General features: G+C 39.6%; 1 protein-coding gene across 7 annotated transcripts in view; it reads left to right on the top strand.

Annotated features, from left to right (window-relative positions):
• Window positions 1–15,725, top strand: part of E2F8 (E2F transcription factor 8) — a 16,105-nt gene extending 380 nt beyond the window's left edge. For 2 of the 7 annotated variants that reach the window (XM_006907967.2, XM_015586406.2), the window contains exons 2-13: window positions 1,021–1,146; window positions 2,845–3,123; window positions 3,491–3,647; window positions 5,222–5,533; window positions 5,733–5,894; window positions 7,593–7,730; window positions 9,194–9,397; window positions 9,693–9,780; window positions 10,053–10,584; window positions 13,948–14,080; window positions 14,199–14,593; window positions 14,969–15,725. In XM_006907967.2, the coding sequence (XP_006908029.1) occupies window positions 1,132–1,146; window positions 2,845–3,123; window positions 3,491–3,647; window positions 5,222–5,533; window positions 5,733–5,894; window positions 7,593–7,730; window positions 9,194–9,397; window positions 9,693–9,780; window positions 10,053–10,584; window positions 13,948–14,080; window positions 14,199–14,593; window positions 14,969–15,151 (2,598 nt within the window). In that variant the 5' untranslated portion in view covers window positions 1,021–1,131 and the 3' untranslated portion in view covers window positions 15,152–15,725. Of the gene's footprint in view, window positions 1–299; window positions 768–1,020; window positions 1,147–2,844; window positions 3,124–3,490; window positions 3,648–5,221; window positions 5,534–5,732; window positions 5,895–7,592; window positions 7,731–9,193; window positions 9,398–9,692; window positions 9,781–10,052; window positions 10,585–13,947; window positions 14,081–14,198; window positions 14,594–14,968 lie in introns of those variants that run through there. The other 5 variants (XM_015586407.2, XM_015586405.2, XM_015586408.2 and 2 more) reach the window with 5 other exon arrangements.
• The last annotated feature ends 9,058 nt before the right edge of the window (window positions 15,726–24,783 follow it).

The raw sequence follows: 24,783 nt of genomic DNA, 5'->3' as shown, positions 1-24,783 counted from the left end.
AGGGGGCGAGCGAGGGGGAGGGGCGGGGATGCCGTGGTTCCGGGCGCGGGTTTGCCCGCGCTCAAGCCCCGCGCAACTAAGGGGCGGTGCCGGCCACGGTCCGGCTTTCCGCGCCAAATTTTTAAATCGAAGGCGGAAGGTCCGGGCCCGCCCCTGGCGCCGCCAACCAATCGCGGGCCCGGAGCCGGCTCTCTGATTGGTTGGGAATCGTTGCCCTGGAAACCTCGAAGATGCTGTCGGAGAACTGCCGGGCTGGCGGCGCGCGGACTGGGCCTGGGGGAGGGGCAATTGGCCGGGCGGAGGGGGAAGTGCGCAGGCCGCGGAGCGTGTGGCGCCTGCGAGAACGTACCTGGGCACCTTAGTAAAAGCAGCCTTCCATGCTGGGGTCCAACATCGTGGCGTGAACTGGCCGCCCCAATAGCGAGTGCATTGTACTTTGCATCTTTGGGGAAATCTTTATAAAAAGTCTTAATCGTAAGGCGTTCTTTAAATGCCCAGAGTACGGTTGAAGCTTAAGGACCGAATTTGGAAGTTTCCTATCAAGCTATTTCCCAAGACTTTACTGCTGAGCCTAAGTACTTGTGTGTCAGGAAAGAAATTCAGGCATCTAGATGCAGACTTTTATCCAGGAACTTGGGGTTGTGTCTGTTCAGCCAGAACCTGGGCTCACGAGCTCAGTCTCGGGCCCTGATCTGTGAACAGGTTGGTGCTTATGCTTGCTACTTTCCATTCGATGGGGTCCGGAGAATGGCCTGCCTTCTCTAAAGGTGAGAGAGGGCTGTCACTGGAAATTCTATGGGTTGCTCGAAGTCTCGTGACAGCGGATTGGTTTGCTGAAGGAATTTACTGGCGTTTGATGTAACTTTCTGCCCAGTGGAGCTATCTCTGGTTGGAAATAAAATATAAATGTAGTTTGTCAGTTTTCAATAGTCTTTGTTTCAGTAGCCTGTGGTGTCCATAAAGAAATTTTCAACGAATTTTCTGCTTTTTTTAATTTTTCTATTTCCTTTTTTCTTTAAGGATATTAAACTTTTTAATATAATTGATTGGACTGCTTGAACCATCAGGATATTGGGAGGAACTTCCGAATTTTCATTTTTAAAGAAACTCAATGTATGAGAAATTTACAGGATGGAGAATGAAAAGGTACCTTTTTAACTTCAGTATTCATTATTGCATATTTAAATGCAATATCATCCAGGTTTAACTCCATAATTTTTCAATATCCAATATCTTATTAATGCCACATCTCCTTTTCATTAGCCTCTGAAAACCCAGAAGGAAGGGAAATTTAATTTTTGAAGAGGGGAAGAGTTGCCCAGAGTTAATCTTTCTAGTTTTTAAAGGTTTGGTGGAAGAATCAAAGAGATAAGCAGAGAGAAAACATATTTTTAAGAATAGTAAAAGTTGTTCATTGCATTATGATATTTTTGAGAATTCTTGAACAAAAGGAATTCAGAAAGGGCATTTGACATAATTTGAGATTGGATTTATTTTTAAGATAATATTCTACCAAATCACTACCTTCTTTAAGTATGGGGGCTACAAATACTGTTTGAGAGAAAAACGTTTTGTAAAATTACGAAAGAATTGTCCTTGGGGGTATCTTAATTAATGTCTAGCTACTGCTAGGTTAAAATGAAGAAATTTCCTAAATTTTAGATATTAGTCAAATAAGAGAATTGCTATTGCTTTGATAGTCTGAGGCAAAGGTCAATAGCCTTTAGAAATATCCCAGTCTTGGTTAGCACTTCTCAGGTGCACATGCTCAGGAGGGTCCCCCACTGGATCTCTGACACCAACTTCCATGTAAGAAAACCAGAGTTGGATTGAGATTTGGATTCAGGTCCTATGTGACCTCTCCCAGCCTGACTGTCCTCTTCTGCAGAATGAGACTGATTTGTTGAAAATACAAATGGAAAAACACTTGATAAATCCTAAGGCATATAAAATAACCCCAATAATATTTGTTTCGAAAGTCTCTGAAGAATTAGTGCATCTTTCTATTCTTTCACTTATTGCCATTCCAAGCATTTTCTTTAAAGTAGGAATAATGTGTGAAGTCTCCAGTGTCCAAAAGTAGAAGAAACCTGGTCTCCATTAGTCTTATTTATGAACTGCTCTTAATTTATCCTCCTGTGTCTCAGTGGCAGCCCCCTGCTGCCAGGAAGTAGCTTTGTGACTGAATAACTAATTTTACTTTATCTAAAGAGTAAAGGAGTAGACATTTAAAGGACAGACTTTTCTGGTCAGAAATTCTACTCTTTGGCACTCCGGATTTTGCTCCCTACTGGATTTTGCCAACAAATCTGACCGTATGCTAGCCCTCATACTCATTTCCTTGGCTCTCTGACTCTTATGCATCAGTGGTGTTTTATCGAGCACTTATAACCTGCAGTCACTGTGCTAGATGGATACACAGATGAATGGGACATGGTTTCTGCCATGGAGGCCTTATTACAGTGTCATGAGTAAAAGTCACTCCTAGGAGTTTGGGATCACTTAAAGTTATCACTCCTATTAGGGGAAGCTGAGTAAAAGGTACATGGCACCTCTCTGTGTTATCTTTGCAACCTTTCTCTAAGTCTCAAATTATTTCAACATAAGTTAAAAAATTATAAGTTTTAAAGTTTCTTTAATCCTTGGAACAGAAGGTGAAAAAAATTAAGTCCATGCTTCGTTGCAAAATGAAAAATGGGAAGTTTAGCTTTTAGAGTGGACTAATGCAACCTCGTTAGGCATTCTTTTTCTTAGTAATATTCTAATTATTGTATAATTTCTAGAGTCAAAAGCTATCTGATAAATCCTGTTTTACAGTGAATTTATTTACTTGTTTCAAACCAGGAAAACCTCTTTTTTGAGCCACATAAAAGGGGATTGATGAAAACACCTCTGAAAGAATCCACTGTAGCAAACACAGTGTTGACAGAGATCCAGCCTGACTTTGGCCCTTTAACCACACCCACCAAGCCCAAGGAAATCTCCCAGGGAGAACCATGGACACCAACAGCCAACCTGAAAATGCTCATCAGTGCTGTGAGCCCTGAGATCCGCAACAGAGATCAGAAACGGGGGTTGTTTGACAACAGAAATGGATTACCTGAGCCCAAAGATTGTTTACACGTAGGTTTGCAGAGGACTGGGTGGAGACTAGGGGACTTGCGGGGAGGAGAGGAGTAACTGTTACAGCATTGCCAGCAATATAAAGCATCGCCACCCTCACACAGTTATTAGCCTTCATCAGAGCACCAGAAAAGTTTGGACCCTGTCAGATACATAACTGGAAATTCTGAACCTTTGACTTATTTTCAATTCAAGCTTCCCTTTCAGAGATCTGCCAAGCAGTTGGCTCCCCAACTTTTTCCCCCCAAATTTTGCAGCTATTGAAGCAAAGCACATGAATCGGTGTTAGTCATAGAACACAGACGCCCCTAATAAATCTGTCAAATGTTATTTCAGAATAAGACATTATTTACCTCTTCCTTTGTAGGAACACTTATCTGGAGACGAATATGAGAAATCCCAACCGAGTCGAAAAGAGAAAAGTTTAGGATTGTTGTGTCATAAGTTCTTAGCACGATATCCTAATTATCCTAACCCTGCGGTGAATAATGACATCTGTCTTGACGAAGTAGCTGAGGAACTTAGTAAGTATACAAAGAACTCACTGAAATGGTTAATAATTATTGCGAGTTCATAGACTTACTCCTTCAGACCCCCATTCATCTAGCCAGTGTTTGTAATGGCACAAATAAGTCCACAGGGAATTATAAATCTCTAAAGCCCTATTAATTTAAGAATAAAGGCATGTAGTTTCCAATTTTCGTGAACCTTAAAACAGAAGCAAAAAATCACAATGAAGTTTGCTTCTGACTGCATTTCAAAAGCTCTGGAGCTTTAAAGGAAGGCAACATTGTTTTATGACTTGTTTCTTAACTGCTACAACTTTGAACTTCTCTCTTGAAGAGCCAGGCTACAAAATGGTATCTTCCTAGTTTATGAGAAGGATCAGCTTGTGTGTGAGAGAGTGGGGCTTTAGCTCTCCCTGCCACTCAGCACTATTCTAAGGACCAATTGGTTTTCTGAGTGTTTGGCAAAATTACTGTGTCTCCCTGCCCCCTTTTACTCTTCATAGACTCAAACCTAGTTATAGCTAAAAAGGGGTCTGTGGCAAATTTGGGGTACATTTGGAGTCATGAAAATATCATAATCTGAAACTGAAGAGATAAGCGGGATATTTTAATATATAGCTATTGCCCCATAAAGAAAGTTTTACCCTTCTAACACATGTTTATAAATGTTCACTTCACTTCACATTAAACTGTGTAGGATGTACCCTATAATTCAGCAGGTATCTATTGATTGCTTTCTACGTGCCAGGCAATGTAGAAGCTTGTAATAATATCCGTGAACAAAAAGGACAAAATCCCTGCTCCTGTGGAAACTACATTCTAGTGGGGGCAACAGATAATATGCAAAGGACATAAGTAAGTCATTATAATGTATGTCAGAAGATAATATGTACCGTGGAAAGAAAGAAAATGTAGACCAGGGTAAAGATCAGGCGTTCTTTGCAATTTTAAATTTAAGTGATCAGGTCAGGCCTCATTGAGAAGGTGACATCTGAGCCACGACTTGAAAGAATCAAGGCAGGAAGCCATGAAGACATCTGGGAGAGGGATTCCAAGCAGAAGGAACAGCCTAGCACAAAGGCCTTCAGGGAAGACCATATCAGGCAGGTTCCAGAAACAAGAAATCTCAGCATGTTGTATCTATCATATGACAGTCGTGTGTATGTGTGTTTGGAAATAACATAAGAAACAGGTTGCAGAGTGTGAGATTTAGTGTATTAAAGACTTGGTTTTGCTACTCCCTGCCTCTGCCTTGGAGTGATCTGCTTAGCCACCCTGAGCCTCTATTACTTCATCATTAAAGTGTAGATAATAATACCTATCTCACAGGTTTAGGGCAGAAATGTCCTAAAGCTGTATGGTGCATAGGAGACCCTCAGCAAATTACCTCTCTAATTCGTATTAACTATTTGTACGCTTCGAGAGTGGGGACGTGTCTTTCTCATCTTCACGGTCTTTGTTGTTGAGCGTTAACAAAGTTACATCATCCAGAACCTACTGATTAATAAACCACAGAAGAAAAAGTTATTCAGTTCTTTACACGTTACAAAACCTGATCCTAATAATGTATAATTTCTCGTTCTTTGTAGATGTTGAGCGTCGGCGCATTTATGATATTGTGAATGTCCTAGAGAGCTTACATATGGTAAGCCGCCTTGCCAAAAACAGGTACACTTGGCATGGGCGACATAATCTCAACAAAACCCTTGGGACTTTGAAAAGCGTCGGGGAGGAAAACAAGTACGCCGAGCAGATTATGATGATCAAAAAGAAAGAGTATGAACAAGAATTTGACTTTAGTAAGAGTTACAGTATAGAGGATCATATCAAAGCAAACACTGGCCAAAACGGACACCCAGACATGTGTTTTGTCGGACTCCCTGGAGTGGAATTTCGGGCAGGTGAGAGATGGTATGGAAAAGCTCAGGTCTAAAGAAAAGGTTCTTTAGGGAACATGCTCTAAAGCTACGCCATCTTTAACATTAAAATGCTGCAGTTGTCAACTGAGTGATCAGGTGGTAGTATTTTTAGCCTTGTTACTTTAGAAGTCACTTGTCCCTTCATGAATTTTAATTCTCTAATCCTCATCCTTCTTCAAAGCTTCTGTAAACAGCCGCAAAGACAAGTCTTTAAGAGTGATGAGCCAGAAATTTGTGATGCTGTTTTTGGTGTCATCGCCTCAGATAGTAAGCCTAGAAATTGCTGCCAAGATTTTAATTGGGGAGGACCATGTGGAAGATTTGGATAAAAGCAAGTTTAAAAGTAAGTGTCATGACTGCCACGGACTTTTGGACCTATTCTTAAACAATAAAATATCACTTACAAACTGATTTTCAAATACATTTGCTATGTAAATTGATCTTCTCTAATTATGCTTTTGTATCTTCACTTCTCCCCAGAAGCCATGATCATGCTGCTTTAGCGAATGTGTAGGATTCAGAGATATATATAAAACTACTCTTATTTGCCTAACATTTTGGCTTGTAAACAGTTCCTTAAAAGTTACCTCATTTGACACTGCAACATTGTCCCCATTTTACTCCTATCCAATCTACAATTGCCTGAAGTCAAAACGAGCAGTAAATTGTAGTAAAGTGGGACTGGAACCCAGGTCTCTGCTCTTTCTACTGTCTCTCATAAGTGAGAGTACAAATAACCCTTCTCCAATTGTCCCCAGACGTGACCTGCAGCACAATTGGCTTGCCATTTTGAATGACTAGTTTTAGCCAGAATATTTGCTCAAAGTCCGAATGGGATTATAGATTGGGTTCCTGAAGCAGAGGTCTGTCCTCGCCTCCATAACAGACTTTGCAGGAACCTCCATGTAGAAGAGTAGAGTGAAGGTGTGGAAAGATGGGCTCAGCAGGTGGGTGGGGTCTGCTGCACTCTCTCCTGGGGGCATTAGCAAACCTCCAAATAGGGAGTGAAGCTAGCCTGAACATGGGACACTTTGGGTGATCCAGCTCTATCTATGGCGAAGATGGTGAGGAAGAGGCTGCAGAGGCCGTGGGAATGCCCACAAACTGTCACACAGACTTGTTCCCGTCCCTGAAAAGCAATACTAGTCCCATGAAAGTATATTCAGACATCCCCAGGCTGATAGTGTCTCTATCAAGGCAAAATTAAGTAGAGAGAAAAGCAATAATACTGGCAATTGGCTTGGGAGATCTGCAATTTCAGAAAACACATCCTGATACTACTGATGTGCTGCCTGCTTTACTGAGTCACCAGGCAGTTTTCAGCTCATTTCCCTGGTTAGTCAAAGCCTTGGAAACTATTCCAGGAACTGCAGATGTGTAATTTGCTGAATCCCCAGGGAATTCAGAACCTTCTGTCATGGTTATGAAGAAGGGACTTGATTTATAATTTTTGTACTAACAAAATGGATGTAAAAGCAGACTTTTTCTAACAAAACTTTTTAAGATATGTAAAATCTATAGAATTATAAATCTATGCTTTGCATATTACATAAAGACAATGCAACAATTTACAAATTTTGATGGGCTATGGAATTTCCCATGCTTATGTTACTAAATCTTATTGATGTAAACTATCACAAGCAGGAAAGCTATACATTTATTATTGATGCTTTATTTCCTTTGTTCATAAAATTCTTCAGCATCCTCATTAGAAGATGCTCAGCAATGGTGACTTTTTATCAAAAAGTCTATAACATAGTTTCTGATAGGGTGATCTCATTAAGTCATTTTTCCTTTTTTCAACTTGTGCATTTGTCATTTCAAAATTCACTACCAGCAGTAATTGAGTCTTTTCAATATTCAAAACTTTTTTTTGTCTTAATTAAAGCAGTATCACTAGAGTAGCTTTAAAAGAGTTACATTTCCCTTTGACACTGATGGTTAGGATTGCTCTTTGAATATACATGAAATCCTTATGAAGCAAAGTCCTTTGATCTTTCATTATTCTATTAAATGGTATATATACTTTTTTTTTCCCCAGCAAAAATAAGGAGGCTGTATGATATAGCTAATGTTCTGAGTAGCCTGGAGCTTATCAAGAAAGTTCATGTTACAGAGGAAAGAGGTCGAAAACCAGCTTTTAAATGGACAGGCCCAGAAATCAGTCCAAATCCCAGTGGTATGTATTTGTTTTCCTAAATTCTTTGCTTCACTGTTTTGAAGTAATGCACATTTGGAGATAGTCTCTCTTCCCTTTCTGACCCACACTCCTACAAGGAGAGAACATATCTAAGTGGTTGAAAAGACGAAGATGAGTGTCAATATAGAAAGTTTGGCTACTGGCTCCATCAGCAACCCAAAGTCCATAACCACCTCCCACACAGTGCTCAGAAGGTAGAATCTGAAAGCATCACAAAACATACGGTACTATTGCTGCCCTTATGCTTCTCAGTGACCATAACGGAGTCTATGTTCATTGAGAATGAAATGAATTCATTCCGATATTAGTATCCTCATCTCCATCTCAGCTCTGGGGTTCTAACATTTTGCATTCCACCAAAGATCCCCACGTAGAGGTGCTAGAAAGTGGCGAGAACATGGGCATCGAGGCAGAGGGAGACTTAGGTTCCAGTCCCAGCTTTGCCACTTACTAGCTGTGTGGCCTTAGGCAAATTAATTACATTTTCAAGGCTGAGTTTCCTCATCTACAAAATGGAAAGAACCATGGCACCTTTGTGAGGTTATTATGATTTGGGATGTAATCTCAGAAAGATTTCCTTTGGGGCAGAGAACTGTAGTGCAGGCTCTGGAGCCAGACTAATGGAGTTCACATCCTAGGCCCACATTCGACTAGCTGAGAGACCATGAGTCAGTTGCTTAATGTCTCCAAAATGCCTCCTAATGGGGATGTATTTCCTGAGAAGTACCTACCTGGTGTTGTTGAGAGTGTCTTAGTGTGTTTGAGCTGCTGTAACAACATACCATAGACTGAGTGGCTTATAAACAACAGAAATTTGTTTCTCAGTTTTGAAGGCTATGAGGTCCAAGATCAAGGTACCTGCAGATTCAGTGTCTGGTGAGCACCGGCTTTCTAGACAGCCTTCTTTTCATTGCAACCTCACAAGGTAGAAGTGGGTTGGGGAGCTCTGTGGGGGTCTCTTTTATAAGAGCACTAATCCTATTCCACAAGTCTCCGCCTTTGTGACTTAAGTACCACCCAAGGACCTCGAATATCACGTTGGGCATTACATTCCAACATATGAATTTGGCAGGGAGTCACAAATATGCAGTCCATAGCAGTGAGGGTCAGCATTTTTCACCAGATTAAGTAAGATTCCACTGATTATAAGATGTACAATTTTTTATATATCAATAAAGGAAAAAAAAACACTGACAATTACACTATAGCACACCACTGATTAGAAATGCTAAAGTGTGAAATCTTGTCTCAGAATTCATTTAATAGGATAAACAAGGTTTTATATCTATAAAGCCCTTAAAACGGTGTCTGGCACATATTTCGTGCTCCATAACTGTTGCCACTGTGATTCCTAAAATCATTTTAGAACTATAAATTGACCTCATATCCCAAAAGGAAGATGAACCACCCGTGTTTTAACACACGGCCCTTTTCTCTTTCAGGTCTCAGCCCTGTCATTTCTTTCTCCCCCTCAGATTTGGAAGTGAGGCAGTCTTCAAAAGAGAACTGTGCCAAAAACCTCTTTTCCACACGCGGGAAACCAAACTTCACTCGACACCCATCTCTTATCAAACTGGTAAAGGGCATAGAAAGTGATCGGAGAAAGATAAATTCTGCTCCCAGTAGCCCTATCAAGACCAACAAAGGTATGTTTTCAATCATGTCAGGGCTCTGCTTGGAAGAATTCTTTTCTAATTTTTTTTTAGCTTACTTGATCCAGATGGGACTTGTTAGAGAATTGTTTCCATGTCTGTATACCTAACCCCACTTAAAGCCTAACTTATGTATGACTTAAAAGATAAAAGTAGTTTGTGGGGTTTTTCTTTTCATTGCTAAGTGGTTTTTTTTGGAGGAGGGGGTACGTGTTCTCTGTTCTTTAGCGTTCAGTGATATGTCATATTCTTTTGATTTGACCATCTCCCCCCCTTTTTATTTCATCAGCTGAGAATTCTCAGAATTCTTCACTTTTCCCAAATAAAATGGCTCAGCTTGCAGCTATTTGCAAAATGCAGTTGGAAGAGCAATCAAGGTAGGTTGGCAATACTCTTTAGTAACAGGATAAATTACTTTTATGTTGCATCATTAGGATTACTGATTTTATGTTAAGAATAGGCTCTAGCCTTCGAGACTGGTGAGATAATCTTTCCTATAACTCATACACAATCATTACAGAAACATCTGCTAGTTTCATAAAAGCATGGCTTCAATCTGGGACAATCTAACGTAGAATGTTATAGACAAAATGTGTTTATTTTAGAACATTTTAGAAAATGTGTCATGTTTTAAAATCTTTTCTTTTAGTGAACACAGAAAGGAAGTCCAAGTACAGCTGGCAAGATCCGGGCACTGCAAACCATTGGCCCCTCTGGACACCCCAGTGAATGCTGAGTTGGAGCTGAAGGCACCTTCCCTCATCCAGCCCCTGGGGGTGGTCCCCCTGATCCCCAGCCCATTGCCATCGGCAGTGCCCGTGATCCTACCTCAGGCCCCTTCGGGCCCATCGTATGCCATCTACTTACAGCCCGCCCAAGCCCAAACCATGACACCGCCCCAAGGCTTGAGTCCAACAGTCTGCCCTAGCCCTTCTTCTAAAGCTACAAGCTCAAAAGATTCCACAGATGTCACCACTGAGAAGGCAGCCAATGATGCCACAAAGGCCAGTGTCTCCACCAGGCCTGGAAGCCTGCTGCCAGTGCTGGAGAGACAAGGTACACAGACCCAAGACGGGGAATCTGCTGGAGAAAAAGGCTTAAAGAGGACAAGCGTGCTCGAGGATAGTGGTTGCAAAAAGAAATTTAAAGAGGACCCAAAAGGACTTGAAAATGTCTCCACAGTAAGTACAACCTTTCGCTATGTAAAACTTTAGGAACACCCCAACTGATTAAAGGAGGATTTGGTGGCTTGTGAAATTTACCAGAGCAAAGAGCAGTCTCTCAGAAGACAAGGAACTGTTCCTTTGCATCCCATAATTCAAACAAGGCCCCAGACAGCTAATCCCCTGGCTGGGATGACTGCAGGGACATTTTTAACCTTTAGAGGAAGGGATTATTTACTCTCTTTTTAAAGCACCGTGGGTGGTTGTGCTTAAGTCCATTTCTCGGCCACATACTGGAATGCAAACACCTGTCATGAAAGTCTTAAATAATTTATGAGCAAACGTAACCCCAAATGAATGGATGGATGCGTAAGGTCCCTGTGACTCCTGCTTTCTGAGTCATTACCTAATGTTCGTTTGATGTCATATAACTGACATCTGTTGCCTAGAAGATAAATTGTTCCCCCTGTTTTTACTTTCTATCTAAAATTTAAACCGAAATTTCTATTTCGTGTAAATAGAAAAAACTTAGCCTGGCAAATTGTAGGTATGTTTTACACATTGCTTTCTAGGGATTTTGATGTTCTAGAGCATTTTTTTCCTAGGGGGAATTTAGTTCAGGAAGGAATTAACATTTATTGGATGCCTACCCACATACCAGATGTCAGAGGATTAGGCACTTTTACATGCATTATCTCATTTTCCTCCCTTAGGACAATTACATATGACATGATCACTGAATGAATACCCACCCCTAAATGTGGAAGCAAAAGTTAATCTCTCATTTTATCCCTGCCGTTAACTCAAATTATTTTACTTCTCTACATCTTATTTTCCCACATCTGTAAAGAATTTGTTTCACCAGTTTTCCCTGATCATCTAGTGGGTGTAAAGTATTGTGCTCTGGATCAAATCAAACCCAGCACCTGCCTTTGGTGACAGTTGCTTTTGAGTATTTGCCCCAAGCCATACTACAGTTTTTGTGAGGCTAAGTGAATTTATTACATGATGATACACATAAAGGGGTTTGTGATTCTTTTAAGGCACCATATAAGTTGAAGAGTATTATCTGTAACTGTTGTCATTGAGTAGGCTTTAGAGTTTGTCAAGTCTTCCTTAAGGATGGCCTCATGGTAACCATTTAAAATATCTATTAGCTTAGCTTAGTATCATTTTGCATTTAATATCCATGCTAGGGAGAAAATCACAAAGCTTTAGCCTGATTCAATTTTCTGTGAGATCCATAAACTCTTTGGGCCAATGAGATAATTTAATAATGGTCTCCTGTTGCTCACTTAGTTAATCAGGATTAGGGTTTTCAGTAGATAGATTTTCCATGCCTCTCTGCTTCTTCCTTCATTTCCATGACTTCGTTTTGATCATTTCTTCTTAGCATGGTCTGAGCAGGAGAAAGAAAATGTGTTCATTCATTCAGCCAACATTTACCGAGAATCTGGTTTTGGAGAGAAAACAATATACAAATAACACAAACATGTCAGGTAGTGAACAATAAGAACTATAGTGGAAATAAAATAGGATGATGTAATAGGAAGAGGGGTAAGAGGGCTAATATAGGCTAATGAGATGACATGCAAGTTGAAATATATCAAACTCATTTATCATACTAATTTAATAGTTCTCATTTAAAAAAAAAAAAAAGGAATTGGCATTAGAGGTTAAAGGATTTTGTGATGAATGTAGTTTCCAGAAAGTTGAAAAATAATTATTAGAGTACTATAGGTTTTGCCAAAGATTTGAAAGAAACCAGCAAGCAGAATAACTTGTACCATGAGAAAGATTCACAATAGCAAAGAGTTATTTATAAAATGCCTAAATCCACCTAAAAAATTTCTATTCCTACAGCTTTCAAGGAACCTACCAGTAAACATATTGAACAGTACCAAGCATCTCAGAAACAAAATTTAAAGTTGGTGGTACACTTTTAGCATTATAGATTCTGAATTCACTGGTTCCTGTTAACATCTAGATCAAAGTGTAGACTTATTTTGACAATGTCTAGAAGAGAGATCTGGAGGAAGATAAAAGGAAGGCCCTCAATTTACAAGAGCTGCTTTTAGCTTTGCCAGTTCTGCTCATGGTAAGGCTAAAGCATAGTTTTCAGGCCATTCAGCCACTCATGGCTTTCTATGTTAGGCTTTCTCTGTTTGGCAAAGTACAATGATCTAGCAGGCATGGGGAAGATATACACAACCCAACCTTCTGGGCGTTTCCATTTGGAATATAACTCTCTTGCCTAAAGCTTTTGTTCCATGACAGTTGGGCCTCTAATATGAATTAATCAATTCTCTTTTTTATCTGTAGTTTTTGAAATCTGGGTGCCATGCCATTTAGTTTGTATATTATAAGCATGTTTGCTTGGTCTCATTAGAACCTAAAGCATTAGGGGGAAAAAATCTATATGATTCCTTTGTTCTAAATCAGGAATCAGTAAACTTTTTTCTAGAAAGGACCAGATAGTAAATATTTCTGGCTTTGTGGACCATTTCATCTCTGTTGTACCTATTCAACTCTGCCATTGTAAAAAAAAAAAAAAAAATTAGGAAAGCACCTGTAGACAATACATAAATGAATGGGCATGGCTGTGTTCTTGTGCAATTTTATTTACAAAAACAGCCAAGAGGCTAGGTTTTGGCCCATGGTTTGGCAACCCCCTTCTCTAAATCAACATTTCTTAAAATGTTTTCCTTGAATACCAACACTATCAAAAATTTAGTTGCCAGCTAGCCTGGGAAATGCTACATGCTGGATGCCCCCTTGGAGATTTACAGTGCATGCCATTATTAAAGTCCCTCAGAAAGTCATAAAAACACCATTTTCCTTTGTTGAATTCAGCATTTCCCAAACATTTTTGAGCATGATTCAAGCACTGCCTGCTTACATCCTGTGGAACTAGGGTCTCTCAGAATACCCTTTGGGAAATGCCATTCTACATAATTCAAGATCAATCAGATAATAACACAGCAGGGACATTATGGTATCCAACGGCATTAAACTTGGTTCTCACGATGACCACATCATGCCAAGGAGTCTGATAAGCAGGACATACTGCGTCGGTGTTAAGGGGGTCTGCTGGGTGAATCTTACTCTAAGCAGGATCAGTGCCAGCTTTAGGGCACTTCCGAAGACCACATAGGGCATTTAGGAAACACATGGTTTGTATTACTCAGGACAAGTGTTGGAATGGGAGGAGGGATATTGTCTTCAGGGAGCTGTATAGCTTCCCTGCCTGTAGCCTACACCATTTAGAGGCTTTGGTCTGATGAAACAAACAACAACCTAGGGATAGTCCTGGAAGAGGCACATGGCCGTTTTTCTTCCAGTATTTGTGTGTAAAATAAACCCTTTCTCCTTGTTTTCTAGACCGTGTTCCCATCGGGATACCTAATCCCTCTCACCCAGTGCTCACCCCTGGGGGCAGAGTCCATTTTGCCTAGTAAAGAAAACTCAGGTACACTTTCCCCAAACCACAGGATCTACAGCTCCCCAATCGCAGGTGAGTGTACGTAAAACACTATTCAGATGTGGGTCATTCTCAAGTTCATTTAAACCTTCTAAGCGTCTCAGACAAATGCCTCTGCTTCTAAGATATTTACCCCCCCTTTTCTTTTCAGGTGTTATTCCAGTGACATCATCTGAACTCACTGCTGTTAATTTTCCCTCTTTTCATGTAACACCTTTGAAGCTAATGGTCTCACCAACTTCCATGGCAGCCGTACCTGTAGGGAACAGCCCAGCTCTCACTTCAAGCCACCCCTTTCCAATGCAGAACCCAAGCTCAGCCATTGTAAACTTCACGCTGCAGCACTTGGGACTCATCTCCCCCAGTGTGCAGGTGTCTGCCAGCCCCGGGCCCGGAACTGTTCCCTTGTCTCCAAGAATAGAGGTTGTTAGTGTCATACCAGAAAATGCAAGCACTCAGCAAGGGAGGGCCACCAGGTATGACTCTCCAGTCCCAGGCCAGAACCAACCAAATGGACACTCCATTGCTGTGACAGGGGCACAACAGGTAAGAGTATTTCCATTCAATTTACTTCTTCCTTAGGTTATTAAGTCCCAAATATCAGTGTCAGGGGAGACTTGCTTTTTTGCTTTTCTTCTTTGGAAAGGGAAAGGATGGGAGAGTAAGGACATTGAATGCATGCCTGCCTTCCAATCACAGGAAGTGTACCCAAGGAGTCCCTATTACTGAGTTATCATGAGCTTTTTGTCTTGCCTTGACAAAAATAGCTAGAATGTCAGATTCATCCAGGCTTACCTAGTCGATTTCAAAGTATGCTAGGCTCCCACATGTGACACGTCCTTCCAGTCCAATATTCTAAGGCTGCTAAGGCATACTTCTGTGGATTTGACTTCTTTTTTCCATTCTTCTCTTTCCAATCAGCCTGTTCCCGTGACACCCAAAGGATCACAATTAGTGGCCGAAAGTTTCTTCCGTACCCCAGGTGGACCAATGAAGTCAATGGGCTCATCCTGTGTGGATTTCGATGGTGCTAATAAAACCTCCATAGGAACTCTCTTTGTCCCACAGCGGAAACTGGAAGTCTCAACAGAGGATGTTCATTAATTGACGGATTTGGCTTCATTTAATTTTCTAAAGAGTTGTTTAATAGAGAAGATGTACTCAGAATGGTTTGGAGAACACATTCTCTGAAAATATTATAAATACGTTGAGTGTTTACTTAATTTCAAAACACACGTTTTTGTACTTAAATGCACACACATTACATATATGTATATATATATTTGTATGAGGCTAAATTCAGCCATTAGTCCTAAAAAATAAAAGTAAAATGTTAAACTAAGGTATATTAACTTTTAGGGGGAAAGAATTAATTATTTCACCTGTGCCTACACTATTATGCAAAGTGACTGTATTAAAGTTTACGTCCCTTTAAGTGAATGTGTGATATGCCTAACGCAGCATTCTCGTAAATTTTGCACAAAGAAAAACGCTGTGATGTATAATGTATTTTTAAATAGGAAGGCTATAGGTATATTTTTTTGTAATTTTAATGTGTTGTTGCAGTATGTCTTTTTGTAAAGTTCGCAACAATTCTCAATCAAGTCTATGGAAAAATTATTTATAAAATGTATTTTTAATCATAAGTTTTTGAAATTAAAACTTTTTCTAAAATGTATTTTAACATTTTCATTTGGCCAGTTAGGGCACTGTTGGGAGAAAAATGAAAATTTATCCAACCTCAGGGGCAGATTCTCCGGAAGGAGAATACATCCAGGGTTCCCTTAGATATGCAAAGTTTACAACTGGAGAGTCATACCTGGTAGCCCTCCCTTGCTGAGTGCCTACATTCTGCCCTCCTTTTGATCTTCCCTCCAGTTCCACTTTTACAGAAGTGAAAATGGCTTCCGAGCCTCTGTTGCTTGGCCAAGATCACCCAGCAAATCCCACGTGCTTTCCATCATACTCTGGGAGACTGGAAATGAAGGTAGGAGCTGGGGTGCTCCCTACCCTGCCCCTGTGCCACCAGCTTCTTCCCCAGGCCTCCCACTGTCTACAGAGGAGGGGCTGCAGCTACAGCCCCCTTAACACACTTTCCCAACGGCCCAGCTCCAGGGATGAGAAAGCAGCAGTAAGGATTCTAATTTCCTCCCCACACAAGAAACTACACTAAATCCCTATGAGCTCCAAGACAAGGCAGGAGCTATAATGTGTTAAGTGTCTGTCTCGACCCCCTCTTGTTATGGAATGAATTACACCTTGAGAATTGACATATGCCCTCCTGCTCTGGGTCTCTTAAAGTATATCTATGTCCTATATGTTTACTATATGCCAGGCACCGTGTTATACATTTTAAAGGCATTATCTCTACGAGCTAGGACTACAAGGTCACTGAGGCTCTCAGAAACTAAAACATTAAGTCCAGAGTCACACAGCTAAGATTCAACCAATGTCTATTGGCCCTCTTTATCTATTACCCATCTACCTCCACATGCATGCCTAGCAGCTCTGGTAGAACCAAGCAAAATCTCGGTAATCTGAGCATTTATAAGATCACCTCTTTCAAATATACATGTTTTGTTTGCACAACCAAGTACAACTAAGAGAGGAGAGATTTTCACGTTAACCTGGAGACCCTATCTTCCTTCACACTACTAGAGATCTAATATGAGTTATCCCAAAGTACCTCTGCCTTCGCTTTTACCTTACATGGAAGACATGTGAAGTTTCTGATATAAGAAATGGCTCCTGCATTTAGGTACTTATAGTTGAGAAAGACAATATGTACAATAAATGAAGAAAGAATTTGCATGCGATAAAAACAAAAATTTACCAAACGATATAGACAAAAGATATAGTCCAGTGGAGGCTACTAGATTCAATAGCAAACAGACAACTGCAAGAGAAATACCAACCAGACAGTCACAGTAGCTCTGAGATGAATCGCCTTACATCCTCTCCCCATCCCCTGCAGCTGAAATAAAGAAATTGGAGGTCAAGGTTTTGTTCTGCCTGCCCCATCAGTTCTCCACCTGAGGAAGTACCTCCACGGGCCTGCAGTCTGGGGAAATCATACATACAGGGAGAATGACTTAAGCAGTTCTGAGAGTCGTCCCACTGAGTTCTGCCACTCTGACAGATTCATAGATTTGCCCCCATAACCCTCACCACCTGGTGTTCATCCCCTTGTGTGACCTCCTCCCCTTGAGTGTGGGTTGAGCCTATGAATCCCTTCTAACCAATACGATATATAATAAAGGTGATGGGATGTGTGTGATTATATGTACACAATTACATGTTTATATAAGATTGTAGTGCCTGTCTTGCTGGAGTCTCCCTTGCTGGCTATGAGAAACCCAAGTGGTCATGATGGGGAACCCCACATAGCAAGAAACTAGACAGCCTCTTGGAGCTGAGGGCGGTCTGCAGCCAACAACAAGCAAGCAACCGAAATCCTCAGCCCTACCTAGAGTTGCAAGGAACTGAATTCTGACAACCTGAGTGAGCTTGCAAGTGGATCTTCCTTCGGTCAGACCTTAGATGAGACTGCAACCCTGACACCTGATTACAGCCCGATAAGACCTTAAGCATAGAGTCTAAGCTCTCCCTAGACTCCTGACTCATAGGAACTGTGACGTAATAAATTTGTGTTGTTTTAAGATGCTAAGGTTGTGGTAATACTGTTATGCAGAAATAGAGAACTAATATAACCACTGTTCTATAGTGATATAGTTATCACTAGTAGGACAACTAATAACCCTCTAATACTCCTGTCTTCTTCCATTTTGCCTTATTATTGTTCATTGGTTTTATTGTCATTCAGAGACACAAACATCATAGGGACATAGTGGTCCCAAAGGCTGTCATGGGAGAAACACTGTCCATTTTTAAAGCTAGAAGCAACTTTAAAGTTGTTGAGTAGTAGCACAGTAGCGTACAAAGTTATCTGCCCAGCATGCAATTTCTTTTTTCAAACTGCCTTCTGATTTCCTCTTAAGGAATTACTGGATGGAGCCCAGTGGGCTGTAACTAGGGGACCCCACCCAAATCTATAGCAAAGGTGGGCTTGTCATCCAGGAGGCCTCCTTGGAATTTCATCTTCCATTTCATCCTAGCAATGACCACCTTCTCCCCTCTCTGGACTCACTGCAAGGGTTTCTGGTTCCCAGCCTCTGCAAAGGCCATGGCACCTGCCCGTGTTCAAACCTGATTTTCAGCCATCCACTGATTCAACAGGCCTTTGCTATCCTTCTAATAAGTTCCTTTTGCTTGAAGTTGCCATTCTGAGCCTGGTAACCAAAGAACTCTTACAGAGGGGAACCCAGAGCCGAAGCTCCCCAATTCCCAGACCAACTGGTTCTCTGTTCCCTGGGCCTGGTGAAAACCAGCCAGTGAATAGAAAAAGCCTTAAGAAAGGTTTATCTCACCAGAAAATGCAAGCAACTCACCCACAATCAAGTGAATGCAAAGTGTCATTTTAAATACGTGAAAGGGAAAAGGTTGAAAAAGAGACACAAGGAACCCAGGAAACTGGAGCAATAGAATTTGATGGAAAAAAAAAAATTTTAACCCAGCTTTAAAATAAATTCCCTCAGCTTTGTCCTTTTGAAGTGATTAGCGTTTCTGTAGATAAAGGATAAAGAAATTTCCAAAACTTAAGCTGATAAGCTGTCTGGGCAATACTATTATTAATGATAGAAAATATTGTGGGTTGACTGCAGATTCTTTACAGTATTTATCACAACCTGGTAGTGTTCAAATCTTGAGGGACTAAAATAAGAGGTAAGCTAGAGGAAAAAGTGTCATTACTGGAGGTTAAAAAAGATGTTATTTAACTTTTAAAGAAGTGGTTTTACATCTCATTTCCTATTCGAGTGCATTCAAGTCGATTACTTGCTTGGTCCGATCAGGAACTAAATGCAGACTTGTCATGAATGTAAATATTTTGTAAAAAAACATAGGTAGGGAGTGTATTATCAGTGCCCTCCAACAGTCAAGTAATTAACTGCATTTTTAAAGGATACAAGAGAATCTTCCATATTCCATGAGTTAGGCTCAGAGTCTGATTTGCCCAGTATATACTGAATTTTATTTTAAAAATATTTGTTTAGTTTTCAACCCCTTGCTCAGCACCGTGTTATGCAAAATAATGCCTATTATCCTACTTTGGATGATAAAAGATTCTCTTCGTGTGACTATTCTAGAAATTTATCTTAAATGAAAACATTTTTATTTTAGTTACTATTGATTAAAATTCTTTCTAAAATAATAAAATAGCTCCTTAGATTCCTAAATAGAGTACTTTGAATATAATTTAATGTTTTCTTCATGTTTAAGAAACTCATGAGCACTATCGTTTTATTAAATTCAAATTCAACAAATACTTTAGGCCATCTATGATACTGCCTGTAGGAGCTATTAAATGGGTAGATCTATGTCCTTCTAAAACGAATGGCTCCAGAATATTATGCTTTTCAAGTTCTGTTTTTGTGGTTCCCAACTTTCCTCTTCCCTCTACTCTCATGATTAATCTAACCTAGGAAAGCTAAAGGATTTCAGAGGAACTGATGTCATCACTTTCACTTTTATAAACCATTCTGAGTCAATAGATTTCTAACTAGTTAAGGAGTGCTGTTTCTCTCCTGTGGAGTAAAAACTATGGGCTTCATCTCAGGTGTTTCCTTTGCCAATCAGTGGTCTTTCTCACTGTCCACACAAATCCAAACCTGTTTCTAGTGGGAATCTGTGACCGTGATGGAAGGCCAGAAATGCTGAATATAAATTATAATACCTGTATTCATCATTGAAATCTAACACTTAGACAATTAAGGCAGTTCTACCTGGAAATATTCTGAGAAACAGGACATGTTTTAGATCTATTAAGAGAAAAGATAAGATTTGAGAGATGAAAAGAATAATCTTTATTGAGCATCTACTAATATACCTACTTCAAAACAATATTATGAGGTGGGTACTATTGGCCCTGTTTTACAGATGAGAAAGCTAATTCCAGAAAGCGTAAGGAACATGTCCCAGTCACACGGTGTGTAAACAAGCAAGTACTTGCAGATGCACCTGATGACAAAGCCCGTGCTGATTCCAGAACACCATACTCCTGAGCTCCATCACACTAAAGCTATCACATGTTTTCAGACTGTGATGAAACAGGCTGATTCCAGATTGTTCATGACAAATGAGAACAGGGCTTCAGGAGCATTACTCCTAAGGTGTGACAGCTATTTCTAGATCAGATCCTCTACCTATAGTGATTTATACGGTGTCAAGTTGTTTAAACCAGAACAAACTTTCGCAAAAAAAAAAAAAAAAAAAAAAATCCTTTATGTTATAGTTGTGTTTTGGGTTAGCCAAAAGAGGAATATTCAGACTGACTGGGTGGTGACCACTCTGATTCTCCAACTCACCCTTTAAACTTTCACTTTCTCACCTCCTCCTACAATTGTGCAAGGTCTAATTCCTGTTAGAAATCCCTTATTCATAATTAATCATGGTTCTGTTTCCCTAATTAATCTTTGACTATATAATCCCATGTGGTACTTTTGATAGGAAATGGGGTGGGGGGAGTTCCAGAGATGGCCAGGGGCTATCTACTTCCCAGTGCCCAGAGAATAGGATGTGCCAGCGAGTTGGCACTTTATTAGCTGTGGGTCACTTTGGTTGCCAATATTTTCATAGCCGCAAATCCAGGAGTTAAAACATTTTTAGATCAGTGTGCCCTTTACAAATGCATTGTGTGGAACTCAGCCACTGCCCACTACAGCTATCTGAACCACCTCAGTTATGATGTCAGAAGACTCTACATCCAAGATCCTACCTGGCTCAGCTGTGTCAGATGGAAAAGGCATGGCCTAGGAGCCAAAGTCTGGCTGCTAGTCTCAGCTCTGACCTCTAAAGAAGGTATTTAACCTCTTGGGGTGGGTTTCCTCCTTCTTTCATGATAGAAGTAAGCTCAAGGAAATTATTTCTGAGGTACCTTGAGCAAACTTAGACTCACTAATGATTCCTAGCATATAAGCAGAAAATGCACCCAACCAAAAGAATTTTTTCAAATATATGGGAAAGGGCTAATCCTTGGGAGGAAAGGAAGCACTTAATGAAACCACTAATCCTCAAACTTGAGCATACAAGGTATTCCTCCTGGCTAACACTACATAAAGCAGATTTAGAATCTATTGCCACTATTATTGCAAGAGGCTATAATTTCTACAAAACTCATCTTACAGGTTGGGAGTCCATTCAGTTCCCTGTTGGTTTTAATATCTTGACTTCACCTACCAGTTATATATATATATAACTGGTATATATATATACATATACATATATATATATACACACACACACACATATATATGTAACATATATATGTGTTATATATATATGATCTGCTCTATGACATTATTTGAGATGACCTATGTGATCTAGAGCTTCAGTTAAAAATTTGAGGAACATGAATAGATCAACACCACACTTAACAAGCAGCTTTATGAATAGAATATTCTGGATAATATAGAGCCTGGGTATCTATCTTAGGGTTGGAAAGAACCTTGGAGATTATCTCATCCAGGAGTTCCCAAACTTTCAGCTTAGACCATAACTTTGAGAATAACTAGCTGGAAGAATCATCACCCAGACTCACCCCTGAGTTATATATGCACAAAACAGACACAAAGAAGAATAAAAAAGCCTTTGAGAACTAAACAGATTAATATCTGAATGGTTCATGTGTTGGACCAACAAATACAGTGCAGCAAAAGCTTTAAAAACTGAACTGATGGGAATTAATCTTTTCAGAGACCACTGATCCTATTATTACAGAACTTCCCAATCACTTTGCTGTGAATAGGTTACGTGTTGCCAAGATATTAAACATCTCAGCCCTCAGGCAGTCAGAAGTCATTGGACTACTCTTTTCTATAGGGAGCTCTAAAAATTCTTTCATTTACTATTATTGCCATAAAGTAGAAAAGGATTTACTACGTTATGAAATAGCTCAAAGATTTTCTTCTATATTGAAACAATATCAGCCTATCTACAGATTCGATCATCACTGGTCCTAGGTTTTCCCTTTCTTGGAACCAGTTTTCCCCTCCTTATATATATATATATGACAGTTTATCAGATAAATTGAAATTTGCTACACGTTTTCATATTTCCACCATGGCAAATTCTTCTCGGAGTAAATGTTGGGCTTTCCTCACATTACATATTTTTAAGATTATCATCTTTTCCCAAAATATAATCATCGTCAATATTTCTTCCCAGTCTCCAGAATAGAATATGATATTTAATTTTCAATTAGCATAAGATCTATAAGAATAAAGTTGTTTATTTAAATTGGTCCCTTGAATCTGCCTTCACATGTCCTTCACACAGACTACACAATGCAATCTTTTTTGTAGACTGAAAATTTTACAGGGTCTCATGATCCTCAAGTGTTGTGGTCTAACTGTACTGGCTCTATAGCCTCTGAGAATTCTTGGAACACTTTCAAATTCTAGTATTTGAGGTAAACTCTCTAGAAGGAATTCACAGACTTGAAACATCCCCAAACAAGTCAATAATAACTATAACACAACCACCAGCATCATCTTTCAGCATCTGTAAAAGGATCCACATCTGTAAAAAGATCAATACTTGTCACTCCATATACTTGGCCCTCTCCAGCACGATGGCATTCTGTTACTAGAGCTATTTATTGCACTGACCACTTTCTCTCAAATGCTCATTGGCAAAGTCCTCCCATCTTCCAGTGAACAGAAGACCTTTCTTAGGTTCCAGCTAATCCTCCTAGGAAATTTTCACCCACAAAGCATCTCACCATCTACCTAGTTCACATTCCAGTGGACAGACATTGCCATCACAGTATGTATACACAGTGAGAAATAAATTCTATCTCTTGTGGGTTCATGGAACATTTGTTGAAATCCCTTAGTCTATGATGTCAGATGTAGCAAAAGTAAGTTTAAAGGTTTAAAAAATTGGGCTTACGTCTGCCAACCCAAGACATCCCCTCAATGAATATTTGAAATACACATTGCAAGTTATAACTCAAATCTGACCACAGATGATTTTTCTAACTTCTATTGCTATTAATTCCTAGGTCAAAGAAATATGAATAAAACAAAGCCTACTTCTACAGGCTAGAAAGAAATTTCTGGATAAGCAAGATTTCTGCTAAAGAAATTTCAAAGTAGAATTTTGCTTGAATGAGTCTATTAAAAATGAGAACAGCTCTGAGAAAGACACTGACAAGAGAATGAGAAGGCAAACCACAGATTGGAAGAAAACATTTGCATACGATAAAGAAAATATTTACATATGAAAAGGCATATGATAAAGAACTTATCCAGAATATACAAAGAACTCTTAAAACTCAACAATAAAAAAAAGAACAACTTGATTAAAATATGGGCAAAAGATCTGAACAGATACCTCACCAAAGAACATATACAGACAGCAAATAGCATATGAAAAGATGTTCAATGTCATATGTCATTAGGGAACTGCAATTTAAAACAAGGAGATACCACTACATACCTTTTGCTGACAAGGATGTGGAGCAACAGGAACTCTCATGCATTTAATGGTACAGCTACTTAGGAAAACAATTTGGTGGTTTCTTACAAAACTAAACATATTCTTAACATACAATCCAGGAATTGCACTCCTTGGTATCTACCCGAAGGAGTTGAAAAACTTATTTCCACACAAAAACCTGAGCACAGATGTTTATCAAGACTTTTTTCATAGTTGACAAAGCTTGGAAGCAACCAAGATGTCCTTCGTTGCTAACTTAATTAGATGACTAACTAAACTAATGGAAATATAATTTGGCACTAAAAAGAAATGAGCTACCAAGTTACAAAAAGAAATGGAGGATAATCTCAAATCCAAATTACTAAATGAGAGAAGCCAATGGGAAAAGGCTACATACTATATAATTTTAACTATATGACATTCAGAAAAGGACAAAAGTATGAAGACAATAAAAAGATCAGTTGTTTCCAGAGGTTAGAGGAGGAGGGATGAATAGAGCACAGAGAATTTTTAGGATGTTGAAACTATTCTGTATAATACTATGATTATAGATACATGTCATTATACATTTTTCAAAACTCATAGACTATAAAACACCAAGAGTAAGCTCTTTTGTAAACTATGGAATCTGGATGATGATGTGTCAGTGTAGGTTCATTGATTGTAACAAACATACCACTCTGGTGCAGGATACTAACATAGGGGAAGGCTGTGCATGTGCGGGTGGCGGGTAGATGGAAACTCTCTGTACCTTCCATTCAATTTTGCTGTAAACATAAAAAATTGCTCTAAAAATAAAGCCAATTTTGAAAAATTGGGTAGAACAGCATTTCAGAATACAGGGTGGGGGCTTTCAGGTTTTTTTTTATACAATAGGAAACTGTCATAGCAACTAGCAAGAGCCAGTGACACAGGTAGGTCCATTTGCCACCTTGAGGATTTCCAAGTCTCTTTGTATTTATGAAATATTATAGAATGCTTTCCCTAAAGACCTGCGTTTAAAACTCAACATCCGAGTATCTTCTCCTTCCTCTCCAAACTGACCACTTTATTCTCTTCTCCATCTTTATGAATCCAACAGATTAATTAATCTTTCTAAGGTCTTTTTCTTAGCCTGATGTGTGGCCTTTCAACTTTAAAGGGACAGAGCCCTGATGTTTTGACAGTAAAGAGGTTTTCAT

Source organism: Pteropus alecto, unplaced genomic scaffold, assembly GCF_000325575.1.
Source record: "Pteropus alecto unplaced genomic scaffold, ASM32557v1 scaffold71, whole genome shotgun sequence".
Taxonomy (NCBI): Eukaryota; Metazoa; Chordata; class Mammalia; order Chiroptera; family Pteropodidae; genus Pteropus; species Pteropus alecto.
This window is presented reverse-complemented; position numbering and strand designations above follow the sequence as displayed.